Raw genomic sequence first — 21,436 nt, 5'->3', positions numbered from 1 at the left:
TAGAGGCCAAAAATCAGCTACAGAAGGTTTTGTAAGCCCAAGAGGGAGACCCAAATATGTAAAAGGAAGAGAACCTTTGGAACAACCAAAAGTGGAGGCTAAGATATCCAGTCTTTCTTCAGAAACATTCAAAGGAACCATCATAGACTTGTCAAAATTTACCTGGAGTCTAGAGGAATCAGCTAGTGATGATAAAATGTCCTTTAAATTGTTAAGCTCATCAATGTCACTATTCATGAAAATGAGGGTATCATCAGCATATTGTAATACTGGAAAATCTTGATCAGATAAAGAAGGGATGGGGAGGCTTAGCCTATTATTCATTCTTGCATCATTTAAGATGGACTGAAGGAAATCAACAACTAAGACAAATAGTAAAGGAGAAAGGGGGTCACCTTGCCTAACCCCTCTCCTACAATGGAAGGTTTTTCCAGGCACCCCGTTCAAAAGTACTGATGATGTGCCAGATTGGAAAATTAAATTCATCCATTGGAGCCATTTAGAGGGAAAGCCTTTATGCTCCATTATCTTGAGCATGAAACTATGTTCAATTCTGTCAAAGGCCTTTTCAAAGTCAAGTTTCAAGATGATTATCTCCCTTTTTGTTTGGTGACAAGTGTGTGCAAATTCCAAAGCCCAGGCAATACAATCCTGAATAGTTCTCTGTTTAATAAAACCATATTGGTTTTTGTGCAAGAGAGCAGGTAGCTTTTTCTGTAATCTATTGGCCAACAGCTTGGTTATAATCTTGACTGAGATATTTAACAGAGAAATAGGCCTATAATCATTAATCCTGAGTGCATCATCCTTTTTAGGTACCAATGTGATATGTGATCCATTTATGCTCTGTAGACAAACTGCACCATCATAAAAAGCATCACATAGATTGTAGAAATCCGTATTAATGATTGGCCAGCAATGCTTGATGAAGTCGGTATTGAAACCATCCGGTCCAGGGGCTTTATTAGAAGGAAGTTGTTTAACCACATCATCAACTTCAGCTCTTGAGAATTCAAGGACGAGACTAGAAAGATCTGTGTTGTTTACAAAAAAAGATGGCAGATCAAAATGAAGGGGAGAGGGGTTACTTGTGCCCAATCTTTCTTTGAATGATAGCCAAATTAATTATGCTTTTTCTGATGGCTGTAAAAGGAGCTTCCCTGGTCATCATCCAGTCGTGTAATAAAGTTTCTCTAATCAGTGGTCGTATCTATGGGGCTCTGTTCTTTTCTCCTCAAGCAGGAGCAACAAACACCTGATTGGTCATCATCAGATTCATGTGGCTTTCAAATGGTTATGGAAATCTTGCTGTCAAAACAAGAGAAAATTTTTCTTCTGGTTAGTTCTCCAAGACCGTTTAAATACCAGAGCTCTACTCAAGCGTAAACACATGTCCCTTCCAGATTACCACTGTGTGTTATGCAACTCAGGAATAGATGAAGACATTCTTCACCTGCTCTTCCATTGCTCTTTCTCTTTGGCTTGCTGGTCCAGTTTGCAGCTAATTATCTCCAATTCTCAAGATGTGGGCTTTATTGTGGAAAGTATAAAAAGACAGCTACACCTGCCCTTTTTCATGGAAGTTTTGATAACAATGTGCTGGTCCATCTGGTCAATGAGAAATGATGTGATTTTCAGGAATATTCCTCATTCAGTCAACAGGTGTAAACAAGTCTTCAAGAAGGAATTTGCTCTGGTTATTCTAAGAGCAAAGGCGAAATACCAACCTCACATAGATTTATGGATTCAGTCATTTGTATAGGCATAAGCCTGACCTTTTGGATTTTTTTTCCTAACTTTTTTTGTTTCCTGATTGTATTTGGTGGTTTAGCCTTTTCCTCATTTTCAATAAAATTCCAGTAGGGGCTTTAAAACCCCTCCTGTTTCATCAAAAATATGATGGTCCTCATTTTTTACTTTTCCGACCTGGGCACAGTCCCTTTTGGATTGATTTAGACGGAAATAATTGGTGAGCAACATCCTCTAGGGGAAGGGACGAGGGGTCAAGGATGACTCATTTAGCTAGATGTTACATGCTGCTATGTACTAGCATTTATCTGACAGTGAATGATACTTCATGTTTATCCCTCAAATGTTATTAGACTTCTTTTCTTGGTTGTTCAGCAACACTGCTGAGATGTTGATTAATCCACTAAGTTTGTTTGATTTTTCCTGTATGAAAAGGTCGCTCTGTTTTAACATCACGCATCAAAGTTTCAATTGGACTAGGACAATGTTTGATTAGCAATGTATCTGTGCTCAAGTTGCTTCACTAGAACAATGTTTGATTAGCAATGTATCTGTGCTCAAGTTGCTTCACTAGGACAATGTTTGATTAGCAATGTATCTATGCTCAAGTTGCTTCATGTCCAGCGACGGTACCTTTTCAGTTTAATTCTCAGCTTCAAATCTGTTTAGTTAACCCGTCTCATTGTATATGGAAAAAAGCATGTTCAATTAAATTTTTGAAGGAGAGTTGTTTCTATGGCATTAGGACAATGTTTGATTTGCATAGAACTTACATCAACTGTTTCATATTGAAACACTGTATTTTTTATGCCTAAGCGTGGAATATGAAGTTGGCAATGCCATCAATGACATAGACGAACCAGAAAAGAGCATTGACAGCAGCCCTAGTCCACTATTCTTGGGTACAAAACCAAAGAAAAGACTCAGGCCTTGTTTAGTTCGCAAAAATTTTCAAGATTCCCCGTCACATCGAATCTTTGGTCGCATGCATGGAGCATTACATATGAACGAAAATAAAACTAACTGCACAGTTTACCTGTAATTTGTGAGATAATCTTTTGAGCCTAGTTACTCCGTGATTGGACAATGTTTGTCAAATAAAAACGAAATGCTACAGTATCCAAAAACAAAAAATTTTGCGAACTAAACAAGGCCTCACTTCCAAGGTGTGGGATGACTTCATACCCTCCTTTGTTGATGGGAAGCTTGCACGTGCTGAGTGCATGCACTGCCACCGGATCTTCAACTATTGCGGCACCTCTAGCCTTTGGAATCACTAGGCCAAGTGCAGCCCCGGGATTCAAATTCAGAAGAGGCAAAAGCTGCATGAACATACATCTTTGCCATCTATCCAAAACAACACAGCAGCAGCCAATTTTGATACAGAACAGAAGAAGCTCCCAATCTTGCTATCCAACCTCAAGAAAGGCTCAGGCACAACAGATGCAATGGCCGGGCAGGATCTTGCCGTGCTTGACACTCCTACAGACACAAATAGGAAGAATCATGAAGCTATTCAGAATGGGTCTCATGAGGAACCTGCAGCACCTGAGCAGAAGGATCTAGCTTTGCCAGTTATTTCCACTAATCACAACAAGAAGTATGGTGGAACAAGATAGCTTTTGGAAGCTTGTTGCTCACTTGAATCCTGCGGCCAAGGTTCCATCCCACATTGACCTGATGAGGAAGACCTTTAACTTGTTTGAGCAAGAAAAGACCAAGCTGAAGGCGAAGTTAGCAGCTTTACCATGTCGAGTTTGCGTGAGTGCAGACACATGGCTCTATGATCCACGGCGTTTATTCTTGTGCTTGACTGTTCACTATATTGATGATGAATGGAAGAAACAAAAAAAGATCATCAAATTTTGCGACGTGCGTCCCTCTTGCAGTGCAGAAGAGTTAAGTAATACCATACTACGAGCTATTGGAGAATGGGGCCTTGATGACAAGGTTTTCAGCATTATACTGGATGCCACATTCATTGATGATTCAATGGCTTCAACTGTCAAAACCAGTCTTCAGAAAAGGAACAAAATTGCTGCAAAACGGAGCTTGTTTGTGGCACGTTATGCAACTCATTTACTTGATGAGATTATTCAGGTAGGGCTAGATGAATTTGGCACAATCATGGAGAATTCCACAGAGTGTTCCAGGATGTATCCCACCCCTTCATTAGCATAGCATCCCAAGTATAGATATGCATCAGTGGATGCTTGGACAAAAGCACAGAAAATTTGTAAATACTTGCAAGACTTTCATAGATACAAGGTCTTGGTCCACAAATTTCCTAGACAATATAATCTGTTTGATAAGGTGTGGAATGTGAAGGAAAAGGTGCTTCGAAATTGTTGGGAGATTGATAGGTTGAAGACACGCACACAAATCTACTTACGTGAGAAGGAGGAAGAGGGAATTTCCATGATGAGGCTGAATGTGAAGGAGAAGTTCAATAAGTGCTAGAGAGTCTGTTTCTTGCATTTTTTGTATGCCTATGGTCATGGATCCTAAATACCGCCTGGAACATATCAAGGCACGTATACAACCATTCACTGTAGAGAGTATGTATACTGTGGACAGCGACATAAATGATTATATTTGCGAAGTGCATGATACATTGCTTAACCTCTATGGTGAATAGTCAGACAAGGACCAAGAACCTGACTGCACTTCTTGGTCTAAAATTAGGACGGGAGAGTGCATAGGCAGAGATATTCTGCATGAATTATATATATCTAATAAATACCCGTATGGTCAGCGACCAGACTGAGCTTGATCATTACTTGCAAGAGGCACAACATCCAACAGGTAAGTTCAGTGTTCTACAATGGTGGAAGGAAAACAGCGTGACTTATCCTTCAATTGGTCGGATGGCACGCGATATATTGGCACTACCATGTTGTACTGACTGCAAGACAGAAATAAGAACTGCGAGACTATTCTTGTCTGAGCTAGTTTATGGAAGCGGGGTTGAGAAAATTGTCTGTATTCAGGACTGGCTCACACCAGCTGGTATAGGAGTGCCCATAAGACAAGTATCTTTTTGCAGAATGGCCAAGGCCGAATTTCATTACTGATGTAACGAAATTACAATGTTGCATATGAGTCATAAGCGAAAATAAAAGAACTACCGAAAGCAGTCAAAGGCCAAACCCCGCAACTAGAAACTTAAAGGAACAGCTAAATGATAGGCCAAACATAAGACAAGTATCTGAAACTAGAGGTAGAAACTGTGGACAATCTCCTCTACTCACATGCGTAAAAGATTCATTACAACTCCATCAGTAACTTAATCTAGTATCCTGAAATTGGCCTAACACTATCTGAAGTGCCTCGTAGCTTTCCATCTTTGAATCATGCATCGTCAAGGTAACTTGTCGACGAAAGCTGGTCGGCAGTCTACCTTGGGGTATACCCACGGTAGTAGTTTATCGGTAGACGGTGCGCAAACTACGAACTCGATGGTGACACAAGACACGGACAAGCTTTTTATCCAGGTTCGGCCGCCGAGTTGGCGTAATACCTACGTCCTGCGTCTGGTTGTATTGATTTGTGTTGAGAGAATAATGATGTGTATGACTTGTCCTCTAGGGGACCCCTGCCCCTCCTTATATATCCTAAAGGGACAGAGTTACGAGCAAAGTATCCTATTTGGTACAAAATCTTGTAGCCTTGCGGTGCACGCCGACCAGTCGAACGCCGCATGTCTTCATCTTGTGGGCCGAGCCACCTCTGATGGTGCGGTCCATATAGGCCCATGAGGGTATAGGGGGTTTATACCCCCACAGCTAGTCCCCGAGCACCATGTATTATGATGTAACACGCCGTCTTGAGCTTCTTCGATCAGTGAGGCTTGACGTCTTCAATAAGCAGGAAAGTCGCCCAAACAGTTGCAACGGTATTTTGACCAACTCAAAAGATAGTTGATCAACATTGACATTGAAGAAGCAGGTTGTTCGAAGAATGCTTGGTGCTCTAAATTAAAAAAGATTTCTTTTCCGGTGAAGTGTGCCCACTTTACTTTTGTTAAAAGTATAGATCTCAAAAAAGCAAGCATATTCACCGCGAGGTGAAGTGTGCCCACTTAGTCCCCGAGCCTGGTAGTAGGTGATGTAGGCACGTGGTGCCAGGATCAAAAGAAAAGTCCTCAAAGTAACTTTGAATGTGAGATGCATCGCCAGATGCATCGTACCGATGTAGTCCCCGAGCTTGCTGGAAGGCGAAGTATGAACCTTGTAGCAAGGTCTAAAAATTTGAATTTACCAGTCCGTCTGCAATTGAATAGACTAATCGACCAGTCCCCGAGTGTATAATAGTATGACGACCAGTCCCCAAGCATCAAGTGCGCTCCTTAGAATTCTGCGTTGCTATACTGTACGACCAGTCCCCGAGCATCGAGTGCTCGGTGGTCGGTGCAGTCTTTGAAGTTCCGAGCTGATAGACTGGGCGACCAGTCCCCGAGCGTCAAGTGCTTGGTGGTCGGTGCAGTCCTTGAAGTTCCGAGCTAATAGACTGGGCGACCAGTCCCCGAGCATCGAGTGCTCGGTGGTCGGTGCAGTCCTTAAAGTTCCGAGCTGATAGACTGGGCGACCAGTCCCCGAGCGTCAAGTGCTCGGTGGTCGGTGCAGTCCCCGGATTGTTGACTCTCTGCCATATTTGTCTTCTTATTATTGAAAAGATCTTTCCAGTTAAAGTTGACATGACGAGACCTCCTGACGGGGTGTCAGATGGATGCATGAAAAGTTGCGCCTGGCAACTGTGCAGCTGCCCTTTGCATGGTTTGAGAAAAAGGAAACCATCAATTGGTACGAAAACTCCGCCGCATTAATTGTCTATAATCATTGTAAACCGAAACGCCGCATCCGCCGCATGGTCCGCCCACTTCCCGAGAATACGGGAAGTGGGAGAGGTGGAGTTGCGGGTTATAAGAGCCTGACAGTTCCGCCTGTACTGCTTACCCTGCCATTGCCTTCAAGCCTTCCACTCTCGCCTCCTTCAACCACCTGCATCTTCCTAACCCAAGCCCAATTTCTCACCTCCAATGGCAAAGAGTGACTCCAAGAAGAGGGCCGAACTGATGGCCAAGGAGTGGAAAAAGTCCCGCAGCACCACGAAATCTCTTGGCGACCTCGTCGATATGGGGCTTCTGCACAGCCCGGAGCTCGGCGGCTGGAGGGCACCAGAAGGGGAGAGCTACCCCGACCCCCGCGCCGGTGAGATCGTCGTATTTGAAGATTTCATTAAGAGTGGCTTTGGGGTTCCTGTTCATCCTTTTCTTCAAGGTCTTCTTTTGTATTATGAGATCGGGATTTGCAATCTGCACCCGAACTCAATTCTCCTCATCTCCACTTTTATCCACCTGTGCGAGGCCTATGTTGGCATAGAGCCGCACTTCGATCTTTTTCGCTATCTTTTCTGCTTGAGGAAGAAGGGAGCAGTTGGAGGCTCCAAGGTTGCAGGTGGAGTATACCTCAACCTTCGTGATGGAATGAAGAATCGCTACCTGCACTGTCCATGGAACACTTCCTTGACCGAATGGTACAGGAAGTGGTTCTACATCAGGGAGGAACCGGGTAGCTCCACGTTCTGCGATGTGGGATACATTCCTGAGAAGAGGGTGAGCTGGACCGACCGCCCGGATTTCGACGGTCAAGTGGCGGATCTCATGAAGCTGATCGACTGGTCGCGCCTGGACGGGCTTGGCGTGGTCGGCAACTTCATTTGTCGCCGGGTGATGCCGTGCCAGAAGAGGGTGCACTCGGCGTACGAGTATGCCGGAAGCGTGGACCCGACCAGGATGCGGCCGGAGATCTTGGAGAAGGCGGAGGTACAACAGCTGTTGAACGAGCTGTTCAACTTCGCGGACGGAGGCTTCATCCGTGGCAGTGATCGGGTGCAAGCGTTCAAGTTAGGACGACCAACACCAAAGGTATGTAGCAGATTATTTTGTTTTAGCATTCGTTTATCGTCTGCAGCTGACTCATCTTTGTTGCTTTTGCAGATCGGCGAAGTCGACCGGTGCACAGTGTATGTATCACTGGCACCGGGGATGGAGAATCCTGCGGGAGAAGACCCGCCAGAGGAGGACGATGCTCGGTGTACTCATTACACCAGCAGTGAGGAGGACCAAGCCCGCCCCGTCCCGACCACCGAGGAAAGGGTGGCGGGGAAAAGGCCAATGCCTGCAGATCCGTCGCCGGCGCCGACACTGCCGGCAGAGAGCAGCCGAGCGTCAAAACGGCGTCGGTTCGTTCGGATCGACGACGACGACGAGGAGGAGGAGGCCGTACCGTCGTTGGTCCGGAGGCCTCCTAACCATCCGGACAGCGGGCCGACCACTGCTGATCGAGTGGCCGGCGACCCTCCTGCGCCTCGTGCTGCGGAGTCGGGGGCATAGGTGCCGACTGGCCGGATGAGGAGGAGGTTCACTGCGACCCACCGTCGCTCAGACCTGTAAGTGTTCGACTTACGTATTTCAGCGATTTTTGTTTTTTTTATTGCAGTTTTGTTCCTTTAGCGCGGCGTCGGATGTCAACCCCGGCCATGCCGCTGGCCAGGGGACGAGTGAGCCGGTCTGCGCTGCTGAAGACACGGCCCCGCAGACCGCAGAGCAGCCTACGGCTGCAGCCGTGCCTGGGAGCACCGAGGAGCTCCCGGCCGCGGCACCGACTACGACAGGCAGCCCGACCAGGGTTGAGGAGGCTACGGGGACGCCTCCCCCAGCTAGTGCCACGGAAGGGGAGGGCAGAGCCCCGACCCCCCCTCCCGCCGGGGAGAGTGAAGTCCTCACGCCGCCCCGAGCAGGAGCCGCTTCGACTGCAGGCTCCCCGGGTCTGGTCCGGGGGCCAGTAATGCCTGCGACCACTACCAGGGGCAACGCAGCGCAGGAGGAGGAAACCCAGGCGACCTCCGACGACGAGGTGGAGGAGATTGAGGGTCGTCCCCGTGACGGCCGCCAACACGTGTATGTGTGGCGCCAACGCGGGGATCACTTTATCGGTCATGAGGAGCTCGCCGAGACCGAGGAGGCCGCCAGGGTGGAGCGCTCGGCCAAACGCCTCGTCGACGAAGTTAAGGTAAGCAATTCTTTGTATTGCTGTACATTCTGTGTGCTGTCTTGCTTGGTCGTCATATTTTCGTTTTGTAGGGCGCAATGAAAACGGCGAAGTACCGGAAATGGTGCTTTGACCAGATAGAAGGCGTCGTGTCCGAGAACAAGGCCCTGGCCGCGGAGGTAGACCAGCTGCGGTCGGAAGTCGGGGAAAAGGTGGCCGAGATGAACGCCCAGGAGGAGCGTCATCTCGAGCTCACTCGTCGCTTGGCCGACCAGTACCGGCAGCGAGAAGGTTAGTCACGCGCTCCGAGCAGCTTTGTGTAGCTGTGTAGTTTGCTTTACTGACCAGGTTATGATTCACGTAGACTTGGAAGAGGAGGTGGCGCGCCTCCGACAAGAGAAGGAGCAGCTCAGCCAAGAGCTCGCCGGTGCGCTGGAGTCCGGGCGCCGAGCAGGAGAGGAATTGGGTCGGAAGGACCGGGAGTTATCTGGTAATGGGTGCCGCCTCGTTATCTGCCGCTTGTCGCCCCTTTAGTTTTTGATATGCCGAAAATAACGTCCTGTTTCGTTTGCAGTGCTCAAGGTCAACGCCAAGAAGCACCTGGATGAGCTGGTCAAGGACCGGGACTCCTGGAAGGTCAACTGTTGTAAGATCTGGAAAGGAGTATCCCCGGTCCTGGACCTGATCAGTCCCGAGCTACCGGAGAGCCAGCCCCGCGCGCCGAAGTTGACCCCAGTCGAGAAGGCGCAACGAGCGTGGGACTGGCTCCAGCAGTTCGTGAAGGATGCCGGGGAGTTTGCTGGCGCGCATGTCCTTAGCATGGTGCGCGCCCATTACCCCCTGGTCGACTTGACCAGGCTGGAGAAGGGGTACCCCAAGGAGGTCGGCCCGCAGGAGGCGGACGAGCTTCGGGGTGGTCTGCTGGATTTGTCGTCGACGGTGATCGGCGACATCAATCTTGTGCGGAACGGCCACTCCCCTAGACCAGCCGGGTTCAGATAGGTCGGCCAGGGAGCTGTCAGGCGCGTCCATTGCGGGAGATGGGCGGTCGACGCCTGCGGTCTCGACCAGCCAGGCGCCGGTGGCCCCGACCCCTTCGTCCGGGCAGCTGGGCCAGGCGGGTGATCAGCCCGAGCAGCTAGGCCAATAGAGTAGTCTGTAGGAATAGACCAGTGTCTGCCCGTCAGGGTATTTATTGTAAACTTTGTATGTAAAGTTTGTAATAAAGTTTGCTTCTTGTCATGACTGTCGTTTTGAGCGCTGTATAATTGTCTGAGTGACGTGTCACCGTATTCGACTTTGTAGTCGCTAAGAGCTTCCGTTGCAGAAGTTTTGCTGAGTTCTGCGTGCAACAAAGTATAGGCAAAAAATAGAAAATTTTATTATTGACAATTATAAGATACTTACAAAGGAAAGTTATTAAAACTTTATGGATAAAATCGTCGCAGTTTGTCTATGTGCTAAGAGTTGGGCACGCGTGTTCCATCTGGGTATGCCAATCTGTAGGACGTGGGTCGTGTGACCTCGGTGACCACGAAGGGTCCTTCCCAGGGAGTGGATAGCTTGTGCATTCCCTCCTGGCTTGTTCTCCACCTAAGTACCAGATCGCCGACCACGAAAGAACGGTCCTTGACGTTCCTGTTGTGGTATCGCCTGACTGCCGCGAGATATTTTGCTGTTCGGAGACAAGAATTCAAACGCTTTTCCTCCATGCAGTTGATTTCGAGTTCTCTGGCGTTGTCGGCCGTCGCCTGGTCGAAGTGTTCGATCCTAGGGGATCCGAAGGTTATGTCAGACGGCAGGACTGCCTCGGAGCCGTACACCATGAAGTAGGGAGACACTCCTGTGTTTCGACTGGTCTGAGTTCGGAGGCCCCAGACCACTGCCGGCAACTCTTTCATCCATCGACTGGGTGCTCTGTCGTTCTCGGTGTACAGCCTTTTCTTTAGGGCATCAATGATCATTCCGTTAGCATGTTCAACTTGACCATTGGCCCGTGGATGAGCCACTGACACGTATTTTTTGACTATGCCCCTGTCGTCGCAGAAGTCCCAAAATGTGGTGCCAGTAAACTGAGTACCCAGGTCGGTGATTATGCTGTTCGGGATGCCGAATCTGTGTATGATTTGATTGAGGAACTCCACAGCCTTCTCGGAGGTTGCTTTGACCAGAGGCATGTATTCGATCCACTTGGAGAACTTGTCGATTAACACGAAAACAAACTTGAAGTTGCCCGGGGCTGGTTTAAATGGCCCGATCATGTCAAGCCCCCAGCAAGCAAAGGGCCAGGACGACGGGATGGTTTGAATTTCGTGAGCAGGTACGTGGGTCCTTTTAGCGAAAAACTGACATCCTTCGCAGTGTCGAACCAATGTTTCTGCGTCGTTGACCGCGGTTGGCCAATAAAAACCTGCCCGGAAGGCTTTTCCGACCAGCGTTCTGGATGCAGCGTGATTGCCGCAAGATCCAGCATGTATGTCTTCTAGGAGCTTGATACCATCATCTTGGGGTATGCACTTGAGCAGTAGTTCGGAGCTTGCGTTTTTTCTCATGAGTTTACCGTCGACCAGGATGTAGTTCTTTGACCGTCGAATGAGGCGCTCATTCTCTGTTTTGTCCTGAAGGCCTGTCCCGTCCGATATATACTTGATGAACGGGGTACGCCAGTCACGACTACCGGTTGTCGGAGTGGCATCGTCTATGAGCATTGCCTCGGTGGGTTGCTTGTCGACCAGGGTGGAGCCTACGCTTGGCTCGTGAATGTTCTGGACGAAAATACCCCGCGGGATCTGGGCCCGAGATGACCCTAACTTTGACAACGCATCTGCTGCTTGGTTCTTATCCCGGACCACGTGGATGTACTCTATGCCGTAGAAGTTGGTTTCCCATTTGCGAATTTCTTTGCAGTAGAGATCCATCTTCTCGTGGGTTGCGTCCCACTCCTTGTTGAGCTGGTTGATAACCAAAGCGGAGTCGCCATAGACATAGAGGCGCTTGACTCCCAGCTCAACGGCTAGTCTTATGCCATGCAGGCATGCTTCGTATTCGGCGACATTGTTTGACGCCGGAAAAAGGATCCTAAGGACGTAACGCTGTTTGTCCTTGTTGGGTGACACGAACAGTATCCCAGCACCGGCACCGTTGATGTTCAAGGACCCGTCAAAGAACATTGACCAGTAGTCGGAGACATCGGGAACGGGAGGCTCGTTGAGATCCGTCCATTCAGCAATGAAATCGACCAGGGCCTGAGACTTGACTGTGGTGCGACTCTGGAACTCCAGGGAAAATGGGCATAATTCCATCGCCCATTTCACGATTCTGTCGTTGGCGTCTTTATTGCGCAGAATGTCCCCGAGAGGGAAACTGGTTGTTACCAAGATTCGATGGCCGTCGAAGTAGTGCTTCAGCTTTCTTGATGTTATCAGAATGGCGTATATAAGCTTCTGTATTTGTGGGTACCTGGCCTTGGACTCATTTAAGACCTCACTTATGAAGTAAACGGGTCTCTGGACCTTATAGGCATGACCTGGTTCATCTCGCTCGAACACTATTGCTGTAGAAACAACCCTGTCGGTTGCAGCAATGTAAAGAAGTAGGTCTTCATTGGGCTGGGGCGCTGTAAGGACAGGTGGTGAAGTGAGGAAGGTCTTAAGATGATTGAATGCGGCGTCAGCTTCCTCTGTCCAAGAAAATTTTTCCGACGCTTTCAATAGTTTGAAGAAAGGGAGGCCTTTATCTCCTAGCCTTGAGATGAAGCGACTGAGGGCGGCCATACATCCGGTAAGCTTCTGAATATCCTTGACGTTCTTCGGTGGTCGCATGTCGAGTACTGCTTTTACTTTTGAAGGGTTTGGTCGTATGCCGTCACGACTGACAACATTGCCGAGCAGTAGACCGGAAGGAACGCCGAAAATGCACTTCTTGGGGTTGAGCTTCCACTTATACCTATTAAGCGCCTTGAAAGTTCGGTCTAAGTTGTCGATTAGGGTGCTCGCGTCCCTTGTTTTTACGACCACGTCGTCTACATAAGTCTCGACGAGGTCATCACGAATCTCGTCGTGGAGGCATTGCTGGATGGCCCGTTGATAAGTGGCTCCGGCGTTTTTGAGTCCGAATGACATGGTCGTGTAGCAGTATGCGCCGAAAGGAGTAATGAAAGATGTTTTGATCTGATCTTCTTCTTTTAGCGAAATCTGGTGATAACCAGAGTAGCAGTCTAGAAAAGAGAGGACTTCGCATCCGGCCGTTGAGTCGACCACCTCGTCGATGCGAGGGAGACCAAAAGGATCTTTAGGACAGTGTTTATTGAGATCAGTGTAATCAACGCACATTCTCCATTCATTATTCTTTTTGCGTACAAGAACCGGATTGGCGAGCCAATCGGGTTCATACACTTCTTTTATGAATCCGGCTGCTAGAAGCCGTGTTATTTTTGTCCTAATAGCCTCCTTTTTGTCACGAGCGAACCGTCGCAGCTTTTGCTTGATTGGTCTTGCGGTCTTCGAGACATTTAAGGAGTGCTCGATCAGGTTTCGTGGGACGCCGGTCATGTCTGCGGGTTTCCATGCGAAAACGCTCACGTTGTCCCTTAGAAACCTGACGAGCGCGTCTTCCTATTTTGGATCCAGATTGGCCCCGATGAGGGTCGTCTTCTCGGGGCTGCCGTCGACCAGTTGTACTTCTTTGTACTCTTTGGATTTTGAATTCTTCCTGGCTGTCTCCTGCTCGGGTAATCGTAGCTGGTCGGGAGGCAGCTGTGCGGCCTGAGTTGCTGTTTCTGCCATGCGGATTGAGAGGTCGATTGCTTCGGTGATCTTGAAGCTCTCCTCTTCGCAGGTATACGCAGTGTAGACATTGCCTCTGACGGTTAGGACACCCTTCTCCGTAGGCATCTTAAGGACCAGGTATGAGTAGTGCGGGACTGCCATAAACTTTGTCAGCGATGGTCGGCCCAGTATAGCGTGATAGGTCCCGTCGAAGTCCGCGACCACGAAGTTGATGAACTCCGTCCGAAAGTGGTCGGGTGTGCCGAATTGGACAGACAATGTTATCTGTCCGAGGGGCACTGAACTCTGTCCTGGCAAAACCCCCCAGAATTGGGCATCGTAAGGTTTTAGTTACGCAGGAGATATCTTGAGAGCGGGCAGGCTGTTGCGGAAGAGGATGTCAATGGAGCTTCCCCCGTCCACGAGCACGCGCTCGAATCTGATGCTGTTGATGCAAGGGTCCAGAATCAGAGGGAAACGACCTGGCTCTGGGATAGCGGCCCACTGGTCCTTCCTGCTGAATGAGATCTCCCTGTGCGACCACGGGGGAAATTTCGGGTCTGCAATCAGCCCGTCCGTGCTGTCTATGTTGAGGCAGGCTCTCTTTAATAGCTTTCTTTCTCGCTTAGATTCGATGGAGACCTTACCCCCGAAGATGGAGTGGACCACGTCAGTGGGGCTGACGTATTGGTGTCGGGGGTCCCTATCTTGGTCCTCATCCTCATCTTCGTGGTCGTGCCCGTCTCGCTTGTTGTTTTTCTTGGCGGAGTCATCTTGGGCGGCCCACCGTGTATAGATGCTTTTGAGGACGCGGCACTCTTCCATGGTATGATTAGACTTTGGATGTAGTTGGCACGGTCCCTTCAACGTTTTGTTGTAGTCTTCTTGGTAGTCCCGTCGTCCATTGGGACGCTTGACCGTATTTACTTCGTGGTCGTAGTCGCGAGGGCGCTTTCCTCTGAAATCATCGCGGTTGTCGCGCCGCCGATCCCAACCTTCTCTGTGATCGCGGTTGTCGAGGCGGTGGTGGTTCCTGTTGTCGTAGCGACCACGACCGTCATCTCGCCGGGAAGGCTGGTCGGGACCTCTCGCATCGTCTCGGATTAGTTTTTCTGCGTCGTCGGTATCGGCGTAATTTTTGGCCGTGGCGAGGAGCTCTGCCACCGTTGTTGGACGTTTACGCAACAGCTTGTTCCTCTGCGCTTCGTGGAAACGCAGGCCCTTGATGAAGGCAGAGATGGCCTCGTCGTGGGAAATCTTCGGGATCTTAAGGCGCATATCCGAGAATCGTCAGATGTAATCGCGCAGAGGTTCGTTCTTCCTATCCCTTATCCTTTCAAGGTCATACTTGTTTCCAGGCTGCTCGCATGTGGCAATGAAGTTGTCAATGAAAGCCTGGCGTAGCTCTTCCCAAGAGTCGAAGGAGTCCTCGGGCAAGCCAAGAAGCCACTGATGACCGGCCTGGTCGAGGACTACGGGGAAGTAGTTGGCCATGACGTGCTCATCTCCCGCTGCTGATCGGACGGCGATTTCATAGAGAGTGATCCAGTTCTCTGGATTTTCTTTGCCGTCGTATTTTTTAAGTTTTTCGAGCTTGAAATTGCGGGGCCACACGACCTGGCGGAGGTGTGAAGAGAACTGTCTTAGGCCCGGGGGGCCGTGCGTTGCGTCGTACTCGATACGGCGCAGGTTTTCGTGGACTGCCCTCTCTGTGGCGCGCCTGTTGATGCGGTCCCGGGCATCTTTGGGAGGGATGTTGTGCCGGAGATCCCTGTGCTGGTTTACTTCTTGACCGCGTCTGCGGTTCTGCTCGTGGTGACCGTCAGCGTCCCGACCACCATTGTCACGCTGTGAATCTTTTCGACGGTCGTCGGGAGAGCGGCTGCAGTGACGCCTGCTGGGGGGCGGTGAGGTCCGGCTACGATTAGTCTGGTCGGAGGTGACTTCCGTATAAGAGATGTCGTGGACTCTCTTGAGCAGAGTGGCTGTCTGTCCCATTGCGGCGATCAGGTGTGCTCGGATGCTGATCCGGACTCCCTGGCACTCGGGGGTATCAGGGAGCCGATCTAGATTAGCCATGGCGACAGCCACGTTGGCGCTTGGCGTTTTGTAGACTGGCTGGTCCCCGACCATGTCCAAAGCATCGTTGAGATTATGCGGTGGAATTTGTTGTTGCTCGTCTGCGCGTCGTCGGGCGCGATCGGCGTTGCGCTGTTCGCGGAGTTGCCTCTGCTCCTCCGTTTCTCCATCAACGACCGGTTCGTCGGCGCTGACGTTGAAAACAATATCTCCTCGCCGGGGAGGAAATACCGGGAAACGAGGGAAACCCGGAGGGTGTGAAGGCAAATCCAGGTCGTAGTCCTCGTCTTCGGTGTTTATAACTTCGGTGGGGACGGAACCGGTGCTTGAGTTGGTGCTGGAACCCTGGCCGTCCCGTAGTTCTCGGATTGTCACCATGTTGACGTAGTGACGACCGTTCCTTTTCGGCGACCAACCTGCCTTGCTGAAAACGGATTGGGTGTGCCGTGAGTAAAGAGAGGCCGAGTTGTTCAGGCCGCAGGGATAATCTTCCTTCTTGAGCTTAACAGATCGTCCTGAGGGTGTTGAGGTTATCGTCAGAGACGTTCCCAGCCGTTCGTGTGTAGCGACACGAGTTGGCCGGCGGGATTTGAAAAAATCCGCTGGAGCAGCTTGGTCAGGCTGACGCAGAATTCCGTCTACTAGTTGGGAAACTTCAAGTAGCTTGGAGTCAGCGCGATCAAGCGAGCAGTCGATCTTCTTTTCCTTGTAGAGCGGGAACGGTGGTCGGGCGCTTGGCGCCGCCACGCGAGTGGTCGGAGACGTCGTGATCTCAGATCGGATCTGAGTTTCTTTCGAAACCGTGGTCGTAAGGCCGCCGCTGCACGTCGTCCACGTGATCTGGCCGACGGTGAACGTGAGGCCTTCAGGCACGGTCGCGGAAGCTGGGATCGTGACCATCTTGTTCGCCGGAGAAGTTGCACGCACACCCCCTACCTGGCGCGCCACTGTCGACGAAAGCTGGTCGGCAGTCTACCTTGGGGTATACCCACGGTAGTAGTTTATCGGTAGACGGTGCGCAAACTACGAACTCGATGGTGACACAAGACACGGACAAGCTTTTTATCCAGGTTCGGCCGCCGAGTTGGCGTAATACCTACGTCCTGCGTCTGGTTGTATTGATTTGTGTTGAGAGAATAATGATGTGTATGACTTGTCCTCTAGGGGACCCCTGCCCCTCCTTATATATCCTGAAGGGACAGAGTTACAAGCAAAGTATCCTATTTGGTACAAAATCTTGTAGCCTTGCGGTGCACGCCGACCAGTCGTACGCCGCACGTCTTCATCTTGTGGGCCGAGCCACCTCTGATGGTGCGGTCCATATAGGGCCATGAGGGTATAGGGGTTTAAATCAGCCGTTGCTAGTCGCATCAATTACAAGGAGGTACATTAGGAAAGCGAGGCTTACATGGAATATTAGATTAAGGAATGGTAAAAGATTTCAGTTTTAAAGATTAACGGTTGACTCCACCCTTGTAGTACCTATAAAGACATGACGGTTTCAGTTATTAAAGACTGATTACATATAATAAGATAAAAAAAGAGGGAGCAAGAGCACAGGCATAGTTATACTGGATAAGTAGTACTCCAGTATATTTGGATGTCCTATTATCTTAATGTTCACTTGCCAGTTGCTACCTGTATGGTTGTATGGTTCTTTTAGAGCTTTGAGGTTTCTCTCCGATGCTTGGTTGGTCTAATTAGATGGTAAACCCTGCAACACTTCTGGCTTCTGCACCGGTTTGATGTATTTTCGTATAGAAAGTTCAGACTGTTGCTGACCAATGGTACTTATGGTAGTCATTTTTGCATATTTCTGATGTTTAGGCAGCTTTCTTGCTGTTTGTTAAAAAGCTAATTTGATGAAACAGTTTGCAATACTTGAACTTCCTTAATTAATTCATTTGTATATATAATAATAATAACACTATTTATGAATATTACGATTCTAAATGTCGCATCTGAAGAACTTAGAACTCTATGAACCAGTTCATTTAGGTAAACAATTTTTTTTGGCCATGAATAGAGACTAAAATGGAAAAGAACATAGCGAACAGGCCCTCGGCCGTGCTATCAACCTATCCAGCATGCGAGAGTCTCGCCGAAGTGGGCCGTGGACCGTGCTATCCGCTATCCAGCTCCGCTGAGCTGCTGAGGCGGGGAAAAGCAGCGGGAAAATGCCTTCGCCGTCCCTCCACTACCCCAGAGCCCAGAGTACCGATTCCCCTGACGGCGGCGGATTTCCTCGTAGTGCTAGTACAGTACATTGCAGTGCAGCGGCTGCGACCTCGTCTCTTCCGGGTCTGGTAAGAATGCCCTGCTCCCCTCCTCTCTCTCTCTCTCTCTCTCCCCTGATTCCGATAACCTAGATCCAGTGATCCTTCTCTCATCCCGTGGGATTGTAAAAGTTGTGCTACTCGTGCAATCGTTCGTCGTGGTAGATTTTTATTGTTGTTGTTGTTGGTTGATTCGTTTCCTCGTTTATTTCGGAAATCAGATGTGCGAACCAGAGTGAGTGATTTAGCCTTATCGTTTTGTAGGTATGGGTCAAGATTGTGATGGTTCCCCCAACTACATCGGCGATGAAGACAATGGTACAGAACTACTCGTACATCTCTCTGATCAGGCTATGGAACACGTTTCTTTCAGCACTTCTCCTATAGTGTCTTTTTTTTGTTATTGTCCAAGCAATAGATAATTTTGTCATTGTTTGATGCAGAAAGAAAAATGAATTGTCTCTCCTGAGTTGTCTTTTTAATTGTACTAGTCGTTTATGTGAGGTCGTCTGAAAATTCAGGCGCCTGAATATCGAACAAGTTTCTTTCAGTCTATGGAACTGAGATCTGCATTAAAAGACTCTGCTGTTAACTCCTTGAAAAAAAAGCTTTCTCGGTTGCACTTGGGCAATGTAGACATGAAATACTTGTCAAAAACAAAATGTAGACATGAAATATTCTCATATTTGTCCATATTCACAACTTGTGTCTCTTGGTGCCTAGGTGTGGAAGATGTGCTAGACTGTGCCAACAATGACGTAGGTGACGGAGAAGAGAGCACTGGCAGCATCCCCAGCCCACTATTCTCTGTGACAAGGCCGAGTAAAAGGCTTCGGTCGAAGGTGTGGGAAGACTTCATACCCACCTTCGTTGATGGAAAGGTTGTGCAGGCTGAATTGCATGCACTGCCACCGGGTCTTCAACTACAACAGCACCAATGGCACTACTGGACTGCGCAATCACCAGGCCAAGTGCAGCCCTAGGACTCAGAAGAGGGTAAAGCCCTTGCCATCTACAAACAAGAGCACACCAGCCAACAGCTCTGACCCAAAACAGAAGAAGCTGCCATTCCTGTTATCCCGCCAAAACAAATGCACAGGCACAGCAGATGCAGTCCCTGTGCAGGAACTTGCCTTCCCTGATGCACACACCAACAAGAATAACAAAAATCAGGAAGTTGATCAGAATGGCTCTCATGAAGTACTTGCAGCACCTGAGGTTTCCACTGATCAGCATAAGAACCAGCCTCATGGGGAAATCGCATTGCCTGAGCAGGACTTTCCTAATGACTTGAGTCAGAAGAACCAGAAGGTCTATCAGAACTGTTCTCCTGAAGAACTTGTCAGGATATTGGCCATACATGGGCACCTACCAAGGATGATGGAGCAAGATGGATTCAGAAAAGTAGCTGCTTGCTTGAATCCTATGGTCAATATGCCATCTCACCATGACTTCATAGGGAACATCTGTGACTTGTTTCAGCAAGAAAAGTCCAAGCTAAAGGAGAAGTTAGCCGCTTTACGTGGTCGGGTTTGCTTGAGTGCTTATATGTGGCATTACGATCCACACTTGGCCTTCTTGTGCTTGACTATTCACTACATCGATGATGAATGGGAGAAGCAGCAAAAGATCATCACATTTTCTCCCATGGACCCCTCTTGTGATGCAAAACAATACAGTGATATCATAGTGGGAGCTATTAGAGAATGGGATCTTCATGACAAGGTTTTCAGCATTATAGTGGATGATGTTTTCATTGATGATTCAGTGGCTTCAAATATCAAAACCAGTCTACAGAAATGGAACAAAGTCAATGCAAACCGGAACTTGTTTGTAGTATGTTCTGCAACTCATTTACTTGATCAGGTTATCCATGTGGGACTGGATGAACTTAACAAAATCATAGAGAAATCAGCAAAGTGCGCCAAGTATGCAAAGGGTTCCAACTGTTCAGCAGTGCAGTATCCCAACATCAGATATGCAGCATCACCGGAGGACTGGAGTACAGCAAGTGAGATTTCTGAGATTTTGGAACATTTCCATGAATATATTAACTGGATGCCAATCTTTCCTAGTCCATCTGATCTCTTTGACACTTTGAAAAATGTGTATAGTAAGGTTCATTGCAGCAGTCGATATAGGACTGATAAAGCTTCAAAATGGTGGAAAAGAGTAAACAGAAGTTCAAGGAATGCTGGAAATTCTGTTTCTTACATTTTTGTATGCCTATGGTAATGGATCCTAAATACAGTCTGAAATGCATCAAGCTTTTTGTTAAAGAGAATGAAAAACATGACTATATGCATGAAGTGCGTGATACATTTATCAACCTCTTCAATAAATACATAGATCAGGTGGATGATCCTAACTGCACTACTGGGTCAAAAACTAGCAAGGGAATCGTTGAGGATGCAGATACGCTGTCTAAGTATTATCATGACTCTAAGCCGTATTACTATTATCATGACTCTGAGCATCTATGTTGTGACCGACCGATGACTGAGCTTGGCCAGTACCTGCAAGAGACTCGTCCAGGTCTTCCTCCTTCATGCAAGCCTGATCTACCCTACAATTTCTCAGATGGCACGCAATATGCTGACACTACCGTGCAGTACTGACAGCAGAGTAGCGACAAGAACTGCAGGACTCGCAATGTGTGAGTTGGCTGGTGAGAACCATATTGAAATGTTTGTACTCAAGATTGGCTCACGCCAGCTGGTACGACCTGTGCTCTTGCAAGTTGCATCTCCTTGTTTTCATCTGATCTCTTTCTTGTACACTGATCTTCTCGTGTCTTTACAGGCACCAGGAACGTGGAGTCACCCGATGATGAGTACTTTGACTAGAAAAAAAGGTCTCTCCTTGCTAATCTTCTGCGTATGCTGCTTTCCTCATGTACCCTGTATTATCTGTGCTGCTGGCAGTGGCTCATTCAGTTGCCTCTTTAATGCAGGATTCAAAGATGAGAAATCCTGTGACACTTTTGTGGGTAACTTGAAGCAAATCTTTTTACTAGGTTTAGTTACTGATGGACAGATGGAGCTGTATTGTGGTTTATGTATGCATCGGTAGGCGGTACCGTGAACCTTGTCACTAGTTCCTGCTTCTAGATTAATATATACTTCCTCTGGGAAAAAAAGAAACACCCCTCCAGATACTATGGGTTCCCTCTGAACATGTTTGTTGACACCGTTTTTGGGCACGTGTCTAGGATGGCAGGATAGGGTGGCAGTACGATGCGGGTTGCCGATGAGGATGGTTGCCGATGAGGGAGAGGTTGAATGTGACTAAGTCCACAGGCAGTAATATGGTGCCGATGGCCGGATAAAAAGGTCTGCCGATGACTATGGCAAGGGGATTGCCGATGATGCTAAGGAGGAGTCCAGAAGCTGCCAGTTGCCAGTTGTCATATGGAGGAGTTTCGGTTTGTCACGAAGGATAGTTTTATTATTTCCTTAATTATTTGCATCGTTTTTGTATACGGATTCCGTGTGATTTGGAATTCGAATTCTAA

At 48.5% G+C, this 21,436-nt stretch overlaps 1 protein-coding gene across 2 annotated transcripts; it reads left to right on the top strand.

The window, feature by feature from the left end:
- LOC8055778 (zinc finger BED domain-containing protein RICESLEEPER 2) lies at positions 17,762 to 21,436 on the top strand. 2 transcript variants are annotated; one of them, XM_021452974.1, is made up of 6 exons: positions 17,762 to 17,952; positions 18,187 to 18,240; positions 18,646 to 20,640; positions 20,725 to 20,776; positions 20,876 to 20,990; positions 21,134 to 21,436. In XM_021452974.1, the coding sequence occupies exon 3, from the start codon at positions 18,796 to 18,798 to the stop codon at positions 20,155 to 20,157; it is 1,362 nt and encodes a 453-aa protein (XP_021308649.1). In that variant the 5' UTR covers positions 17,762 to 17,952; positions 18,187 to 18,240; positions 18,646 to 18,795; the 3' UTR covers positions 20,158 to 20,640; positions 20,725 to 20,776; positions 20,876 to 20,990; positions 21,134 to 21,436. The 2 variants fall into 2 exon arrangements, with proteins under 2 accessions (XP_021308649.1, XP_021308648.1); XM_021452973.1 differs by having other exon boundaries at positions 20,876 to 21,436.

This window comes from Sorghum bicolor, chromosome 2 (genome assembly GCF_000003195.3).
Source record: "Sorghum bicolor cultivar BTx623 chromosome 2, Sorghum_bicolor_NCBIv3, whole genome shotgun sequence".
NCBI classification, from domain to species: Eukaryota; Viridiplantae; Streptophyta; class Magnoliopsida; order Poales; family Poaceae; genus Sorghum; species Sorghum bicolor.
The sequence above is the reverse complement of the archived record's forward strand: the minus strand, read 5'-3'. Positions and strand labels throughout refer to the sequence as shown.